Genomic DNA, 14,840 nt, shown 5'->3' on the forward strand with positions numbered 1-14,840 from the left:
GCCCACAGGCTTCTCAATAGATGTAGCCTTGTAAGGTCTGTGAAAGCCAAGTGGGGGTGACTGGAGATAAATGCAGTATGGAAAGCATTGGTGGTCAACCCAGTGCCTTTGCCTTTGTTTGGATGCAGGGGTTGTTGTAACTACAACTTGCACTGAGGTTGTGGGAGTCTTGGAGAAGAGCTGTGAAAGGGAAGCCAGTTGGTTGGATTTCAGTCCTGCCTAGAAGAATTGTTGGATAGCTCAGAGGTCAGGGACAGGTTACTGAGAACTAAACCAATTTTCTGTGAAGATTATTTTTCATATAAAGAAGGCTAGTAACCTACTGACCAAGTAACAAAAAAAGGACTTGGTGGGAGGAGGACTCTACATGTTTAATGGCTTCTTTCCTTGTTTGTCCTTTATGTGACAGAATGGTTTCTGTATAATTATTGATTTATTCAGGATTCCTGTTTAATTAATTTGGTTTTTCCAGAAAGGGTTTTCTGTGTAGCCCTGGCTGCCTGTAGCCTGCCTTGTCCTCCCTAAGTTTTGGGTTAAAGGCGTATGCCACCACACCAGGCAAGATTCCTATTTATTAATGTTAGAACAAAATGAAAAAAGTGAACATGTTGATAGTTTCATTACTGGCCCAGTTAACCACTTCTCCTCCTCTTTAAAAAACAACAACAACAACAACAACAACAACAAAAACAAAACAAAACAAAACAAAACAGAAAAACCTAAGGACATACTGTTTTAAAGGTTAGAGGAAACTATTTCAAACATTTGTCTCCTTAAAAAGTTTCCTGTTGTGCCAGCACAAAATCACAGTATACTAATATATTCATATATGTAACCAAGGTTAGTCTTCTGAGACTGTAGGAGGAGGCTGGGTGTTAGTTTTGAATGCATGTTTCTTACCTGTGCTGAAAGGCTGACTTTGCCTCTGGTAATAGTTTCTGTTATACTAGACCCCAACTCTGTGGCCCCTCGGCTGGGTATCAGTGAATGGTTGGCCTCTCCCCTCCTCTCCCTCCCTCCCTCCTGTTCCTTTTTCTTTCTCCCTGTCTCATGTAGCTGAGGCTGGTCTCAAACTTGGTATGTAGCCAAACTCCTGATCCTTCTGTTTCTACCTCCCACATACTGGGACTACAGGTGTGCTCTACACTCTGCAGGCACATTTGCTGTTCTTAGTGGTGTTCTAGTTTTGCGTAAAGTCTGTCAGAATTTGGAAGGTACAAGAATTTGGAGGGCACCTTGAGTTCAAAGTCAGCCCAGTCTAAATAATGAGACCCTATATTTAAAAAAAAAAAAAAACAAGAATCCTGAACAAGCAGGGTTTATTTTTATTTATTTATTTATTTTTTTTTGAGATAGGGTCTCACTACATAGCTCTTACTTCTCTAGAATTCACTATGTAGACCAGGCTGGCCTGGAACTTAGACCCAGGCTTGCCTCTGCCTCCTGAGTGCTGGCACTAAAGGTATGTGCCACCACACCCAGCCATATCAGGGAAATTTATTTAGAAACTGTTCTTTTTTGTAACAAGCAAACACAGACTGGAAGCAAGAAAAAGGAGCAGGAGTCCCCATTGAACAAAGACCCTTAGGAGATGGCAGATAGATACTGACTAACCTCGACATAGACCTTTTGGAATACTTAGTCTCCTGGGTAGTGTTTGTTTTTCAGAATACTTACTTTATATGTGTGTCTGTGTTTCTGGGAATATGTATATGTATCACATGTGTGTGCAGTAGTAGCTCATGGAGGTCAGAAGGTATTAAATATCCTGAAACTGGAGTTCTGGGTGGCTGTGAGCTGTTAGTTGTACTCTAAGAATGGAACCTCTGAAAGAGCAATGACAGCTTTTACTGCTAAGCCACCTGCCCAGCTCCTCCTGACTGAACAGGGAGGCTCTCTCTCTCAGTATAAAAACATTTTAAGTCTGTTTTTGTTTTTGAAGGGCTTTTTGCATGTTTGTTGTGTGCATTGTGTGTGGAAATGCATTCATGCATGTGGATGGAAGGCGGAAGTTGAGATTGTATAACTTTATTGCTCTCTACTTTTTATATTGAGTCGGGGACTCTCACTTAATCCAGAGCACACTGATTGACCTACTCTAAGAACCCTGGGATACACTCTGGGGATCCCATTTCTACCTTCCATCACTGGGATGACAGGTGGGCTGCCATGCCCTCTTGGCAGTTACATGGGTAGTGGGAACCCAAACTCTGATCCTAACACTTCTGTGGCAAACACTTTACTTGCTGAGTGATCTCCCAAGTCCCAAATTATTTTTTAATTACACATTTGAAAGTAAAAACTTTATTTGTGAAACAGGTTTTCTTTTTTTAATTTTTTGAGACAGGTTTCTCTGTGTAGCCCTGGCTGTCCTGGACTCACTCTATAGACCAGGCTGGCCTCGAACTCAGAGACTCACCTGCCACCACCTCTGAGTGTTAGGATTAAAGGCATGGACTGCCATGCCCAATGTGAAACATGTTATTATTGTGTGTGACTTTTCTTTATGGGAATCTGCCAAAAGCTGAGAGCTTAGTGTAAACAACATGAGATGCTTTCTGTACTCTCTGATGTTATAGTTTGAACTAGGTGGTTTAGGCTTATTTTGAACTGTGTTCTTTTAGGGAAAACATGATGATGACCTGGAATAAGCTGAATGAATGAGAGATGGCTTTATTTAATTTGTTTCTTTCTTCTCTTCAAGTATCTTCCAAAAATGTCTTCTCACATTAAGCTGTTAGTTCTGCGGGCCACGCGGCCGCGCCCCCCCCCCCCCCCCCGTCTTCTGTAGCGCAGAGGGCCTTGAATTTAGCCCATAGGCAAGGATGACCTTCCATTTACCTAGATTATAGTCTTGGCCCACCACACCTGTTTTAGGTTTTCAGAGGCTGATTTGTGTTGTAATCCTGTCTGTATCCCTATTGCCGTCATCCTGGGAATGGTAGTAGTAACAGTGGCAGTAGAGCCTCACATCACTTATGTGTGCTGGAGGGGCAAGTTCATGTGGGTGTATGTACATGTGTTTGTAGACACATGTGTGTGCTTGTGTATGGAGGCCAGAGGTTGACTTCAGCTTTCATTTTGTTTTGTTTTGCGCCCCGTGCCCCCCCCCCCCTTCTCTGTGTAGCTTTGTGCCTTTCCTGGAACTCACTTTGTAGACCAGGCGGGCCACGAACTCATAGAGATCCTCCTGGCTCTGCCTCCCGAGTGCTGGGATTAAAGGCGTGCGCCACCACCCAGCTCAACCTTCTTCTTTTTTTTTTTTTTTTTTTTTTTTTTTTTTTTTTTTGGTTTTTCCGAGACCGGGTTTCTCTGTGTAGCTTTGCGCCTCTCCTGGGACTCACTTGGTAGTCCAGGCTGGCCTCGAACTCACAGAGATCCACCTGGCTCTGCCTCCCGAGTGCTGGGATTAAAGGCGTGCGCCACCTCCGCCCGGCTGCCTTCTTTCATGATTGCACGAGTGACCCTGGTTGTTTTGTGTATAGACTGGGCTGGTCTCAAACCTAGAGAGCTGCCTGCCTCTGCCTCCTGAGTGCTGAAATTAAAGGTGTATGCCATCATGCCCAGCTTCTCCACTAAAGTTTTTGAGACAAAGTTTTCCACAGAACCTGGAGCTTGCTGATTTTACTAAACTGGCTGTCCATTGAGCTCTAGGACTTCATCTGTCCGTGCTGCCGCCAGTGCTGGGCTTATGGAAGTGTCCCACTGTGCCTGGCTTTTTGTGCTTCCTGGGGATTCAAACTGGGGCCCTTACCTACTGAACTGTTCTCCAGGATCACTCTTTGAGCTCTTTTGTACTTGAAGATAAAGATTATTTTAATTTTTGTTTATGTGTATAGTGTGTATCTCTCTGTGTATGCTGCATGTGTGTGGAGCCTGTGGAGGACAGAGGAATTGGATGCTGGGACCTGAACTTGGGGTTCTGGAAGAGCAGCAAGCACTATTAACTGTTGAGTGCCTCTCCAGTCATCTTCTGTACTTTTAAACTCTTGATGACTGATTTGTGTCTTGATGACAGGACACAGTGTGTCCTTTCAGTGCTCTTTAAATATTTTCTTTTCCTTCTTTTTTTGGTGCTGGCTGGTCATAGTCCTCCCATTTAAATCCAGTTTGAATATCAGCTCTCTTGAATTCCTTTCTATTCATTTAATTTTTTTTGTTTTTGTTCTCTCTCTCCTCAGATTTATTTATTTGCTATGTATACCCTGTTCTGCTTGTATGCCAGAAGAGGGCACTAGACCCCATTACAGATGGCTGTGAGGTACTATGTGGTTGCTGGGAATTAAACTCAGGACCTCATGAAGAGCAGCCAGTGCTCTTAACCTCTGAGCCATCTCCCCAGCTCTGTTTTTTTTTTTTTTTAAAGACAAGGTTTCTCTATGTAACAGTTTTGGCTGTCCTGGAACTTATTCTGTAGACTAGGCTGACCTAGAACTCACAGAGGTCTTCTGTCTGACTCTCCAGTGCTGGGATTAAAGGCATGGGCCACTACCACCCGGCTCATTCTACCTTTGTTGCTCTTAGAATAGAAGTTTGTTTAGCAATTGTACATACACCTTTTACTACGGTAATTAAAGGGTTATTATAGTCTCGGTGTGTGTGTGGATGGACATCAGAGGATAACATGGTGTGTGTGTGGATGGACATCAGAGGATAACATGGTGTGTGTGTGTGGACATCAGAGGACAACATGGTGGCATTGGTTCCTTCCTTTACACCATGTGGCTCCTGGGAAATCATCAGGCTTGGTGGCAAGCATTTAAACTGCTGAGCTATCTTCCTGGGCCTTAGTCTTAGAAATCAGTTAGGTGTCACAAAGGAAGAGCCCACCCCTCCAGTTAAAGTGTCTCAACAAGGCAGGCTTTCCTTCTGACCAGCAGGACGGGAAGGAGCAGCACACTGGGGCAGGGAGCTCACTTGGCTTCACCTTGAAGCAGGTGGTAACTTTCCCCAGTGCTGGGGCTAACCTTACTCTTTTTGTTTTTTGGTTTTTTGAGACAGGGTTTCTGTAGCCCTGGCTGCCCTGAAACTCCCTCTGTAGACCAGACTGGCCCGAACTCACAGAGATCCACTTGCCTCTGCCTCCTGAGTGCTGGGATCAAAGGCCTGCACTGACACCACCTGGCTTAACCTCACCGTTTTTCTTAATTTCCTGGTTTAAAAGAATCAGAGCAAAGGAAATTAAAGACATCAAATAAAGAAAAGGCATTGAGTTCTGAGACTGCGGCAGGATCTTTAAAGTGCAAACAAAAGTTTTACCTAGTTGGAGGGGGGGGGGAAACATTTACATCAAAGTTTTACAAGGTGGGGAGAGAAAAAAGTTTTATAGCATTTGACAGAAATATCTAATATTTAATGTTCTGAATTTTGTTTTACAGTATAGTCTCACACACACATCCTTTTTTTTTGAGACAGGGTTTCTCTGTGTAGCATTTGCTGTCCTGGAACTCACAGAGATCTGCCTGCCTCTGCCTCCCCAGTGCTGAGACTAAAGGTGTGTGAACGCGCCACTCCTCACCCCTGGGTTTTTGTTTTGTTTTGCTCTTTTTCATCATTCCAGAATTCTGGTTTCTTTAACGTGAGTAGAACTTTGGCCATTTAAGAAGACAAAACAAGAAGACCTTTCTCAGAACACTTAACTTGATTTGGTTTTATATATTTTTCTGAGACAGGATCTCACTGACTATATAGTTTGGAACTCACTGTCCTTGCTCTCTGTCTGCACCTCCCCCCCCCCCAATCCAAGTTGGCTTTTAACTTGCAGAGTAGCCAGGGGTGGTCCTGAGTTTCTGAGAGTTCTCATTTATCCCTAGTGCCAGGGATACAGGTATTTGCCATCAGCCTGGGTATATGTGGTGCTACAGTTGGGACAAGCACTTTACCAGCCCTTGCTGAACCAGTTCTGTTCACCAACTTGCTTGTTTTGCATTGGACCTTAGTCATTCATGCCATCAATCCTTGATTGGGTCTTGGTTAGTGCTCTCTCCAGTTGAAGCATCTGTCTTCAACAGTCATCAGCTTTGTTATTATTTCATTTGATATCGATTTGAATTTTTCCTTAAATAGATTAAATTTCCCATTTTTTAGGGTCTCTTAGGCAGGAGGGAGGGGGGAAGTGTGTGTTTCAAAACAGGGTTTCTCTGTGTAGCCCTGGCTGTCCTAGAACTCCCTCTGTAGACCAAGTTGGCCTCAAACTCAGAGATCCGCCTGCCTCTGCCTCCTGAGTGCTGGGATTAAAGGCGTGCACCACGGCCTAGCTTTTAAGCCATTTTAAAGTGTACCATTTGGCTCATTTAGCACATTCAGTGTTGTATAGCTGCCTCCTCTTCCTGGTTCCAACCCCTTTATTATCCTGGAAGGAGTAGTCACATTTTCATTCCTTTCTTCCTGGACTCTTGTAACCTGTAGTTAAGAGGCTTTCTCTGGGTTTTTCATATAAAGAGAGTCATGACATGTGGCCTTTTGTGTTTGGCTGCTTTCATTTCACACACTTCCAACATTATACATGTTATAACTAGTATAATTTTTTTGTTATCAAAACTCATTTTATTCCAGTAAAATTAGAAAATTTACACCAAAACTACACAGAGAAACCCTGTCTCGAAAAACCAAAAAAAAAAAAAAAAAAAAAAAAAAGAAAGAAAGAAAAAGAAAATTTATAATTGTAAAAAATAGAACTTTCTAAGTATGCTTTTTTTTGGGCTTGAGGCTGTACCTCAGTGTTACTACTTGTGAGATGCTAGAGACTCAATCCGCAGTACCCTACACTCTATTCCCTAAACTTAAGGATTTTTATTTTTGTTCTTTTTTTATTTTACTTAAAAATACTACATTTATTTTGTGGGGTGTGTGTGTATGCATGCATGTATGTATGTGTATATGTATACAAGTATACATGCACATTGCTGCGGGCCGCAGGAATATATCAAAGAACTCAGCTGGTTATGGCAAAGTCACTACCTGGTGGGATCAGGGAATTCCTCCAGAGGAAGCCAAAGCCCAAGGAGTTTTTGGTGTTACTTGGCTTGTTATATATCAGCTGTCTTCTGTTATGAAAATCATGTGTGCCTTCATAGTTTTCCCAATTGACTTTTCCCTAAGAAGGGCTAACAGTGTAGACTGATTTCTCTCTGGACATACACATTCCAGGCATTTGGAGAACAGCCTCAGGAAAGGCTTTCTCTGGAATCAGATATCTCCCCTAGCCACTTTCAAGGACTAAAGGAGACATCACCCAGGTGGTTACCCAATTTCCGAGGATTAACAGTGATAACAACCCACAGGCGAGTCTCCTGACTTAAGGTAAATTCCACAAGGGGACACCGCCTAGGTCAGGTAGACATTAAGTAATAGCTTTACACAATTTAGCTCAGACCCCTCCTTTCTTACAGCCTTACTAACTTTATAGACCTCTAACTACTTACCTAACCACTTCTAGGAATATTTAGATAACCTTCTGTGCTAACAGCTATGCTCAGCCAGAACTCCCAGTTCAAGCCTCCCTGTAATTATCATTATTGGTAGCATCCGGCCAGGTCCATCACCGGATGGAGGAAAGTACCTTATCAGAGATACCTCTGTGCTCTCTAAGAACAGACTTAAGCATCCAGGCTACCTGTTTGAGAAGGCCTGGTGGATGTGCTAATTAAGCTTAACTTCCTCCTTTCCCAAACCTTACCTCCAGTTCCAGATCTCCCTTTAACTATCACCAGAGGCATCTAGCTGTACACAGGTTGCCTAGAGACTGAGCACACTTTCCCCACCCTACAGAAAAACGGCAGACAGCTTGGACAGATAGGAGCCACAGGAAAAAAGACAGTTTTATTTTCTCCCATTGACCTAGCAACTTATAGATTTTTAACATCTTTTACCAAACACATTTAAGATTATAGTTGTGCACGTAAGATCCCTCTTCTTAGATATTACCCATATTTAGCCTTTAGTTAATTCATTAGTCACTTCCCCTTTGGGTCACAAATGGTAATTAACAACTAGTGCCCCTCTTTGTAATTCTTATCAACCCTCCATTTGATCCTGATAGTGGACAATCACTGCCTGAGGAAGTTCAGGCTGAGTGTCCTGGGTGGAGGGGAGGATTGTGATTTTGGGGAGATATATAACGGTAAAGCAGAGGACAGAGAGGAGAGAAGAGAATGGAAGAACTAGATGGGTAAGAACTTGAGAGGAACAAACTGAGATGGGGAAGAAGTAGATTGAAGGGCTACAGGAGAGTACTAGAGGAACGAGATGGAAGATGAGAAAGAGCCAGATGGGGAAGAACAAGATGAAGTAGAACAAGAAGAGGAGAGAGGAGACGGGAGGGGAGATGATATGGGAAGGAACAAAGTGGATGAGAACCTAGAAGGGGCAGAACTAGATGAAGGAATTAAGACAGAACCTAGAGGGATCGCAGACAAGTGTAGAGAGAAATCAGGCTAAAGATGACCTAAATATGAGAGCAGAATATAAGCTTATAGCTGTCACAGAATAATAAAGTATATGGACTAAGGAGTTTCGTGTACATAGATTCATTTCATTTCATCAAAGATTATCAGCTGGTTGTAGATTGTTCCCGGACCCTGGGAGGGGACTATTGAGGGGCTGGACCCCCATAGTCCCCGATAGCACATGAGTATAGAAATTAGAGGACCTCCAGAAGTTGGGGGTGGGAGGTTGGTTCTGCTCTCCTACCATGTGAGTCCTGGGAATCAAACTTGTGTTGTTAGGCTTGGCAGCAAGTACCTTTAACTGTTGAGCCATCTTGCCACCTCAGAGTATGCTTCCCGCCCCTATACCCAGGGGTTTCTCTGTATAATCCTGACTGTACTGGAACTCTGTAGAACAGGCTGGCCTGGAACTTGGAGATCCACCTGCCTCTGCCTCCCCAGTGCTGGGTGGGATTAAAGGCGTGTGCTGCCACCACCACTGGTTCCAAAATATGATCCCCCCAATACAGGGTTTCTCTGTGTAGCTTTGGCACTTTTTCCTGGAACTCACTTTGTAGCCTCAAACTCACAGAGATCCTCCTGGCTCTGCCCCCCCCCCCAGTCCTGGGATTAAAGGCATGCACCACCACCGCCCGACTTAACACCCCCCCCCCCCACAGGGTTCCTCTGTGTAGCTTTGTGCCTTTCCTGGAACTCACTCTGTAGCCCAGGCTGGCCCAAAATACGATTTTTAAAGGGATTGGGCACACAACTCAGCATTTGGGAGGTAGAGAGTGGAAGATTCTGAGTTTAGAACTAGACTGGGTTACATAATGAGGCTATATCTCAAAACAAATTTAGAAAAAATTCTAGGCCTTTAGAAAAATTGGCCTAGATATCTGGATTGAAGCTTTTAAATCTCATTGCTGAGATGTAGATGTGTTCATGAGGTTTCTGAGTAAGCAGATTCCTCACCAGACTCTCAAGTGCTTTTTGTACACAATCAAATTCATACACACCTCTAATAGGTGGGATGCTTCTCATCTCGTTACAAACTAACCTGCTGGGGCTGTAGATCAAGAACTGCTTCCTTGTAGAGGTAACACATTAATACCTATTTTGTTACCCTGTTTGTTTTGGTGTGTAGTCAGGATTTCTTTTTCTCCCCACCATCACTACCACCTCTCTTGCCTCACACACTTACCGGGACTGAAGTGATGCAGATGAATGGAGCAGTACCAAGACCATTGTTTCCCCTTTTCCTTTTCTTCTCTCATATATTACATTCCAACTGCAGTCCACTCCTCCTCCTTTCCCTTCAGAAAAGGGCAGGCCTCCCAGGGACATCAGCCAAACATGGACTGTCAAGTTATAATACATCTAGGTAAATCCCTTCGTAGGGCTGGATGGGGCAACCCAGTAGGAGGAGAAGGGTCCCTAAAGCAGGCAAAAGAGTTAGAGACAGCCCCTACTCCCATTGTTAGGTGTCCCACAGAAACAAGTTACACAACCATAACATATATGCAGAGGACATAGGTCAGGCCCATACAGACTCCCCAGCTGTCTTTGTGAGCCCCCATGAGCCCTGGTCAGTTGATTCTGTGGCCCATTTTCTCTTCTTTTCTCTCTCTGTCTATATATCATTTTTAAAGATTTTTATGTATATAGTGTTCTTTCTGCTTGTATCCCTGCAGGCCAGAAGAGGGCACCAGATCTCATTACAGATGGTTGTGAGCCACCATGTGGTTGCTGGGAATTGAACTCAGGACCTCTGGAAGAACAGTCAGTTAACCACTGAGCCATCTCTCCTGCCTGTGGCCCATTTTCTTGTGTCTTGACTCCTCAGGCTCCTACAATCCTTCCTCAACCTTCTGCAGGATTGATTCCCTAAGCTCCACCTAATGTTTGACTGGTTCTTTGCATCTACTCCCATCAGTTGCTGAGTGAAACCTCTCTGGTGACACCAAGACCATTTTTACCTAAAGAATATCACAATTTTTTTCTGAACCCCATAAAGTATCTGGAGAGTAAATAAACCAAATAAAAGAACAGAAAAATAGTGGAAATTGCATTCTTTCTTTTGCAGTAAAAACAATTGTGGCTGAGCAGTGGTGGTGCACACCTTTTATCCCAGCACTTAGGAGGCAGAGGCAGGTTGATTTGTCTGTGAGTTCAAGGCCAGCCTGGTCTACAGAGTGAGTTCCAGGACAGCCAGAGCTACACAGAGAAATCATGTCTCAGAAAAAACCAAAAACCAAAAGAAGAACTTGTGTTTCCCTGCTTTTATCTCCCCAATGCTGAAATTACAGCTGCTTTATTCAGCTACTGATGGGAAATTTGAAAGTCAGGCTTTACAACTTCTAGAGGATAAAATAGTTTTATGATAATCTTAAAAATAGGTTGACTGTAAAATATCTAAATGAAAATTTTATTTGAAAATGTTAGTAGTGGGTGGAGCTGGAGAGATGGCTCAGCAGTTGTAGAGCAGAGGACTTCAAGAGAGCCAAGGTTTGGTTCCCAGCACCCAGGTTGGTGGCAAACAGCCACTGTAATTTCAGCTCCAAGGGTTCTGGCACCCACACACTTTGTGCACACATATGAATAAAAATAAAAATCTTAATTCAGCTCCTGTTTTCCATCACTTCCTTCTCCGCCTCTGTTTGTGTGTGTGTGTGTGTGTGTGTGTGTGTGTGTGTGTGTGTGTGTGTGTGTGTGTGGACACGTAAGGTTTTAGAAATGTTAATTCTAAGTTGTTGCTTGCCTTTTCTTCCCCAGAAGAAACACAAAATAAACAAACACAATACCCTAAGTCATTATGCATTGTACTCTCTTCCATCTGGCCAAATTTTACAATTGATGTTTATTGGCACTTACTCTGTAAATTAGCCCTCTCAAATGTTTTGGTCTTTTAGTTCCTATATTTATTTAGTGGTGCTGCCATTTGAATCTAGGACTTTATGCATCCTAGGTAAACTCTGCTACTGAGCCATAGTATCAGCCTCATGTTTCATTTAATAAATAGAGTGTTTGAATGTTAACAGACGCTACAGGAGGAAAACTAAAATGTTCACTGGGCTGGCAAGGTGGCTTAGTTAAAGAGGGTAAAGGCTTCTGCTGCCTTTAACAGTTGAGTCCTGGGATCCACATGATGAGAGGTGAGAACCCATTCCTGCAAGTTTCTCACCTCCATACAATTCTTAGCACATGTCCTCTCTTCCTGCAAATAAATACATACATAAAAATTTTGTAGCGGGCCGGCAGTGGCACACACCTTTAATCCCAGCACTTGGGAGGCAGAGCCAGGTGGATCTCTGAGTTTGAGGCCAGCCTGATCTACAGAGTGAGATCCAGGACAGGCACCGAAACTACACAAAGAAGCTCTATCTTTAAAGAAAAAAAAATTGTGGCTAGGCCAGTGGTGGCACACGGCTTTAAAGTCCTAGCACTCAGGAGTCAGAGGTAGGCAGCCCTCTGTGACTTCAAAGCCAGTCTGGTCTACAGAGCTAGTTCCAGGGCAGCCAGGGCTACACAAAGAAACCCTGTCTCAAAAACCCAAGATAGATAGATAAATAGCATTAAGAAAAAGTATCTACTTAAAATTGGTTTTAGCTTAGGAGTGGAGAGATGGTTCATCAGTTAAGAGCACTGGCTGTTCTTCCAGATGACCCAGGTTTAATTTTCAGCATGCACATGGCAGCTCATATCCATCCGTAACTCCAGTCCCAGGGTATCTGATGCCTTCTTCTAGCCTTTTCAGATCTTGCAGGCAGAACACCCACGCATATTTTTTTTTTTTAAAGTCTAAAAATGTTTTCAGGTTAAAAAAATAAATATGCTTTTAGGCACGGTTGTCATGCTGATACGTCTACTTAAAATACTTCCTCTTCTATTCTAGTGACCTAGTAGAAAAACATCACCATGGCTACAGAAATTGGCTCTCCTCCACGATTTTTCCATATGCCGAGGTTTCAACACCAGGCACCCCGACAACTGTTTTATAAGCGCCCCGATTTTGCACAGCAGCAGGCAATGCAGCAGCTTACCTTTGATGGAAAACGGATGAGGAAAGCTGTAAACCGGAAAACCATAGACTATAATCCTTCTGTAATTAAGTATTTGGAGGTAAGTCCAATGAACTTTAATGGCCAAAAAAATAGTTTTTTTAAAAACTAAATAAAGGGTAGTAAGTATTACTGGTATTTTTTGAATTAGTGGGATGGATTAACGTTTTAGATAAAGAGTTCATTAATCATCTTCTGAAAAATGACCCACAGTGTATGTGAACTAATAAGTGACTACCAACATAGTAATATTTCTGAGACACTGGCACTGAGAACATGACTTGTCCCACTTCTGAGTTCCCAATGGTAAACTCTAGTCTGGAGGAGTAGCTCTATATTTACCCTGAAGATTGAATACCTGCTATAGTCATGGACTGTAGGTAATCTGCTTAAAGTGCTCTCAGCTGTTTCTGTGCATTTGAGTTCTTCATGTACTTGTGTTAGCCTGTTAAATGTTACTGTGCCATCCACCTGGTTTAGTCTGCTTTTCATACCTTAGCTGAGTGGTTAAAGGCCTGTTTGCACATTGAACTAGTTAATATATTACAGGCACATGGCAAAACGTGTCAAGGGCAGATTTAGACTTTTTAGTTTTTCCTCTTTTTTTTAGACAGGATATTATAGAGCACAGGTTGTTTTTGAATTCCCAAACTTTCCCCCCTCCATCCTCCAAGTACTGAGATTAAAGCATTGGTTGATTTAGAGTTTCTTGGCAATATCATTTGGGAAGCTAGAGTATGAAGCTAGAATTTGGAAGGAATAAAAAAAAAAGAAAGCCAAAATAGAGATAAAATAAATTGTTTTGTGCTAATGGTTTTGGCAAAAGTATGATTGCCAGTCTATCCTCCTCACTCCCCCCTCACCAACTTATTTATTTTATGTGTATGAATTGTTTTGCTTGCATGTATGTATGTCTACTGTGTATATGTATGCTTGGTGCCCATATAGGGAAGAAGAGGGGGTTATATATATCCTCTGGAACTGGAGTTAACAAGCTGTGAGCCATGTGGGTACTGACATCCAGGTCCTCTGGAAGAGCCATCTTTCCAGTGCTTCCTCCCCCCACTTCCATTTATCAGAATGATAAATGAGTGAGGACGTGTTGGGGATCAGAGGAACTGGATGAATAGGGTCAGGGCTACTTGAATAAAATTCTAAACAGGAGCAGCAGGAGAGGGGGACCATCTAAGACACCACCATCCCTGTTATCTGTGTTTGAGAAAATAGCCTGGTGTGTTGGTGTGTACTCCTTTTATCCCAATGCCCTGGAAGCAAAGGAACTCTTGAGTTCCAAGCCACACTGGTATATGTAGGGGGTTGCAAGCTATACAGTGAGACCCTGGCTTTGAAAAAACAAAACTCAAAACACACATTTGGGGCTGGGGAGGTGGCTCAGTGTGGTTAAGAGCATGAGCTGCTATTCTAGAGGACCTGGGTTTGATTCTCAGCAGGGACATAGTGACCCATAACCATCTGTAATTCCAGTTTAGAGTATCTCACGCTCTTCTGACCTCTGTGGGTATTAAACATGCGTATGTTGCTTGGTACTCACATGCATACACATGCAGGCAAAAATCCATACACATAAATGAAAAAGAAATACATTAGGTTTCATTATTTATTAAATTTTACATGACTGTCACAAGGCCACATACTCATTAGTTAATTTATTTTTAACAGAATAGGATATGGCAAAGAGATCAGAGAGATATGCGGGCCATTCAGCCGGATGCAGGTTATTATAATGATGTAAGTATAAGTTCTATCATACTAGCTTAATACAAACCCCCTTGTTTGGTCATGTAAACCTCAAACCTCTCCATCAAAGTTGTCTTTTCTTCTTACATTTTTTGGTTAAGATTTATTTATTTATTATGTATACAGTGTACATGCATGCTTGCAGGCCAGAAGAGGGAGCCAGATCTCATTATTGATGGTTGTGAGCCACCATGTGGTTGCTGGGAAATTGAACTCAGGACCTCTGGAAGAGCAGCCAGTGCTCTTAACCACTGAGCCATCTCTCTAGCCCCTTCTTCTTACATTTTTATAGTTAACATATTTGCAAAAGTATAATGTAGTATGTCTGTATTTACCTTGATTTAATTTTGTCTCAACTTAAATATTCCTTTAAATTTAATGATGAATAAACTTTAGGCAGAAGCAATGTCAAAAGATTGAACAGCTTCAAAGTCTTTTAATAGAAAAATTAAATTTTAATTTGAGGTTTTGCAAACATGCTTTGCTGTATTGACTTTGAGAAGTAATTTAGAAAATTTGATACTTAAAGCAGACATTGAAATTAAGTTCCAGATTAATATTAATAGGTGTTTAACTTTTTATCTTAGTTTTCTTT

The 14,840-nt window shown here is 42.5% G+C and overlaps 1 protein-coding gene across 2 annotated transcripts in view; it reads left to right on the forward strand.

Moving 5' to 3' along the window:
- Wdr33 (WD repeat domain 33) overlaps nucleotides 1-14,840 on the forward strand; it is a 111,548-nt gene that overhangs the window by 20,066 nt on the left and 76,642 nt on the right. For both annotated transcript variants that reach the window (XM_028867073.2, XM_028867074.2), the window contains exons 2-3: nucleotides 12,322-12,548; nucleotides 14,168-14,236. In XM_028867073.2, coding sequence (XP_028722906.1) covers nucleotides 12,345-12,548; nucleotides 14,168-14,236 — 273 coding nt within the window. In that variant the 5' untranslated portion in view covers nucleotides 12,322-12,344. The remainder of the gene's footprint in view (nucleotides 1-12,321; nucleotides 12,549-14,167; nucleotides 14,237-14,840) is intronic.

Source organism: Peromyscus leucopus, chromosome 19 (genome assembly GCF_004664715.2).
Source record: "Peromyscus leucopus breed LL Stock chromosome 19, UCI_PerLeu_2.1, whole genome shotgun sequence".
Lineage (NCBI taxonomy): Eukaryota > Metazoa > Chordata > Mammalia > Rodentia > Cricetidae > Peromyscus > Peromyscus leucopus.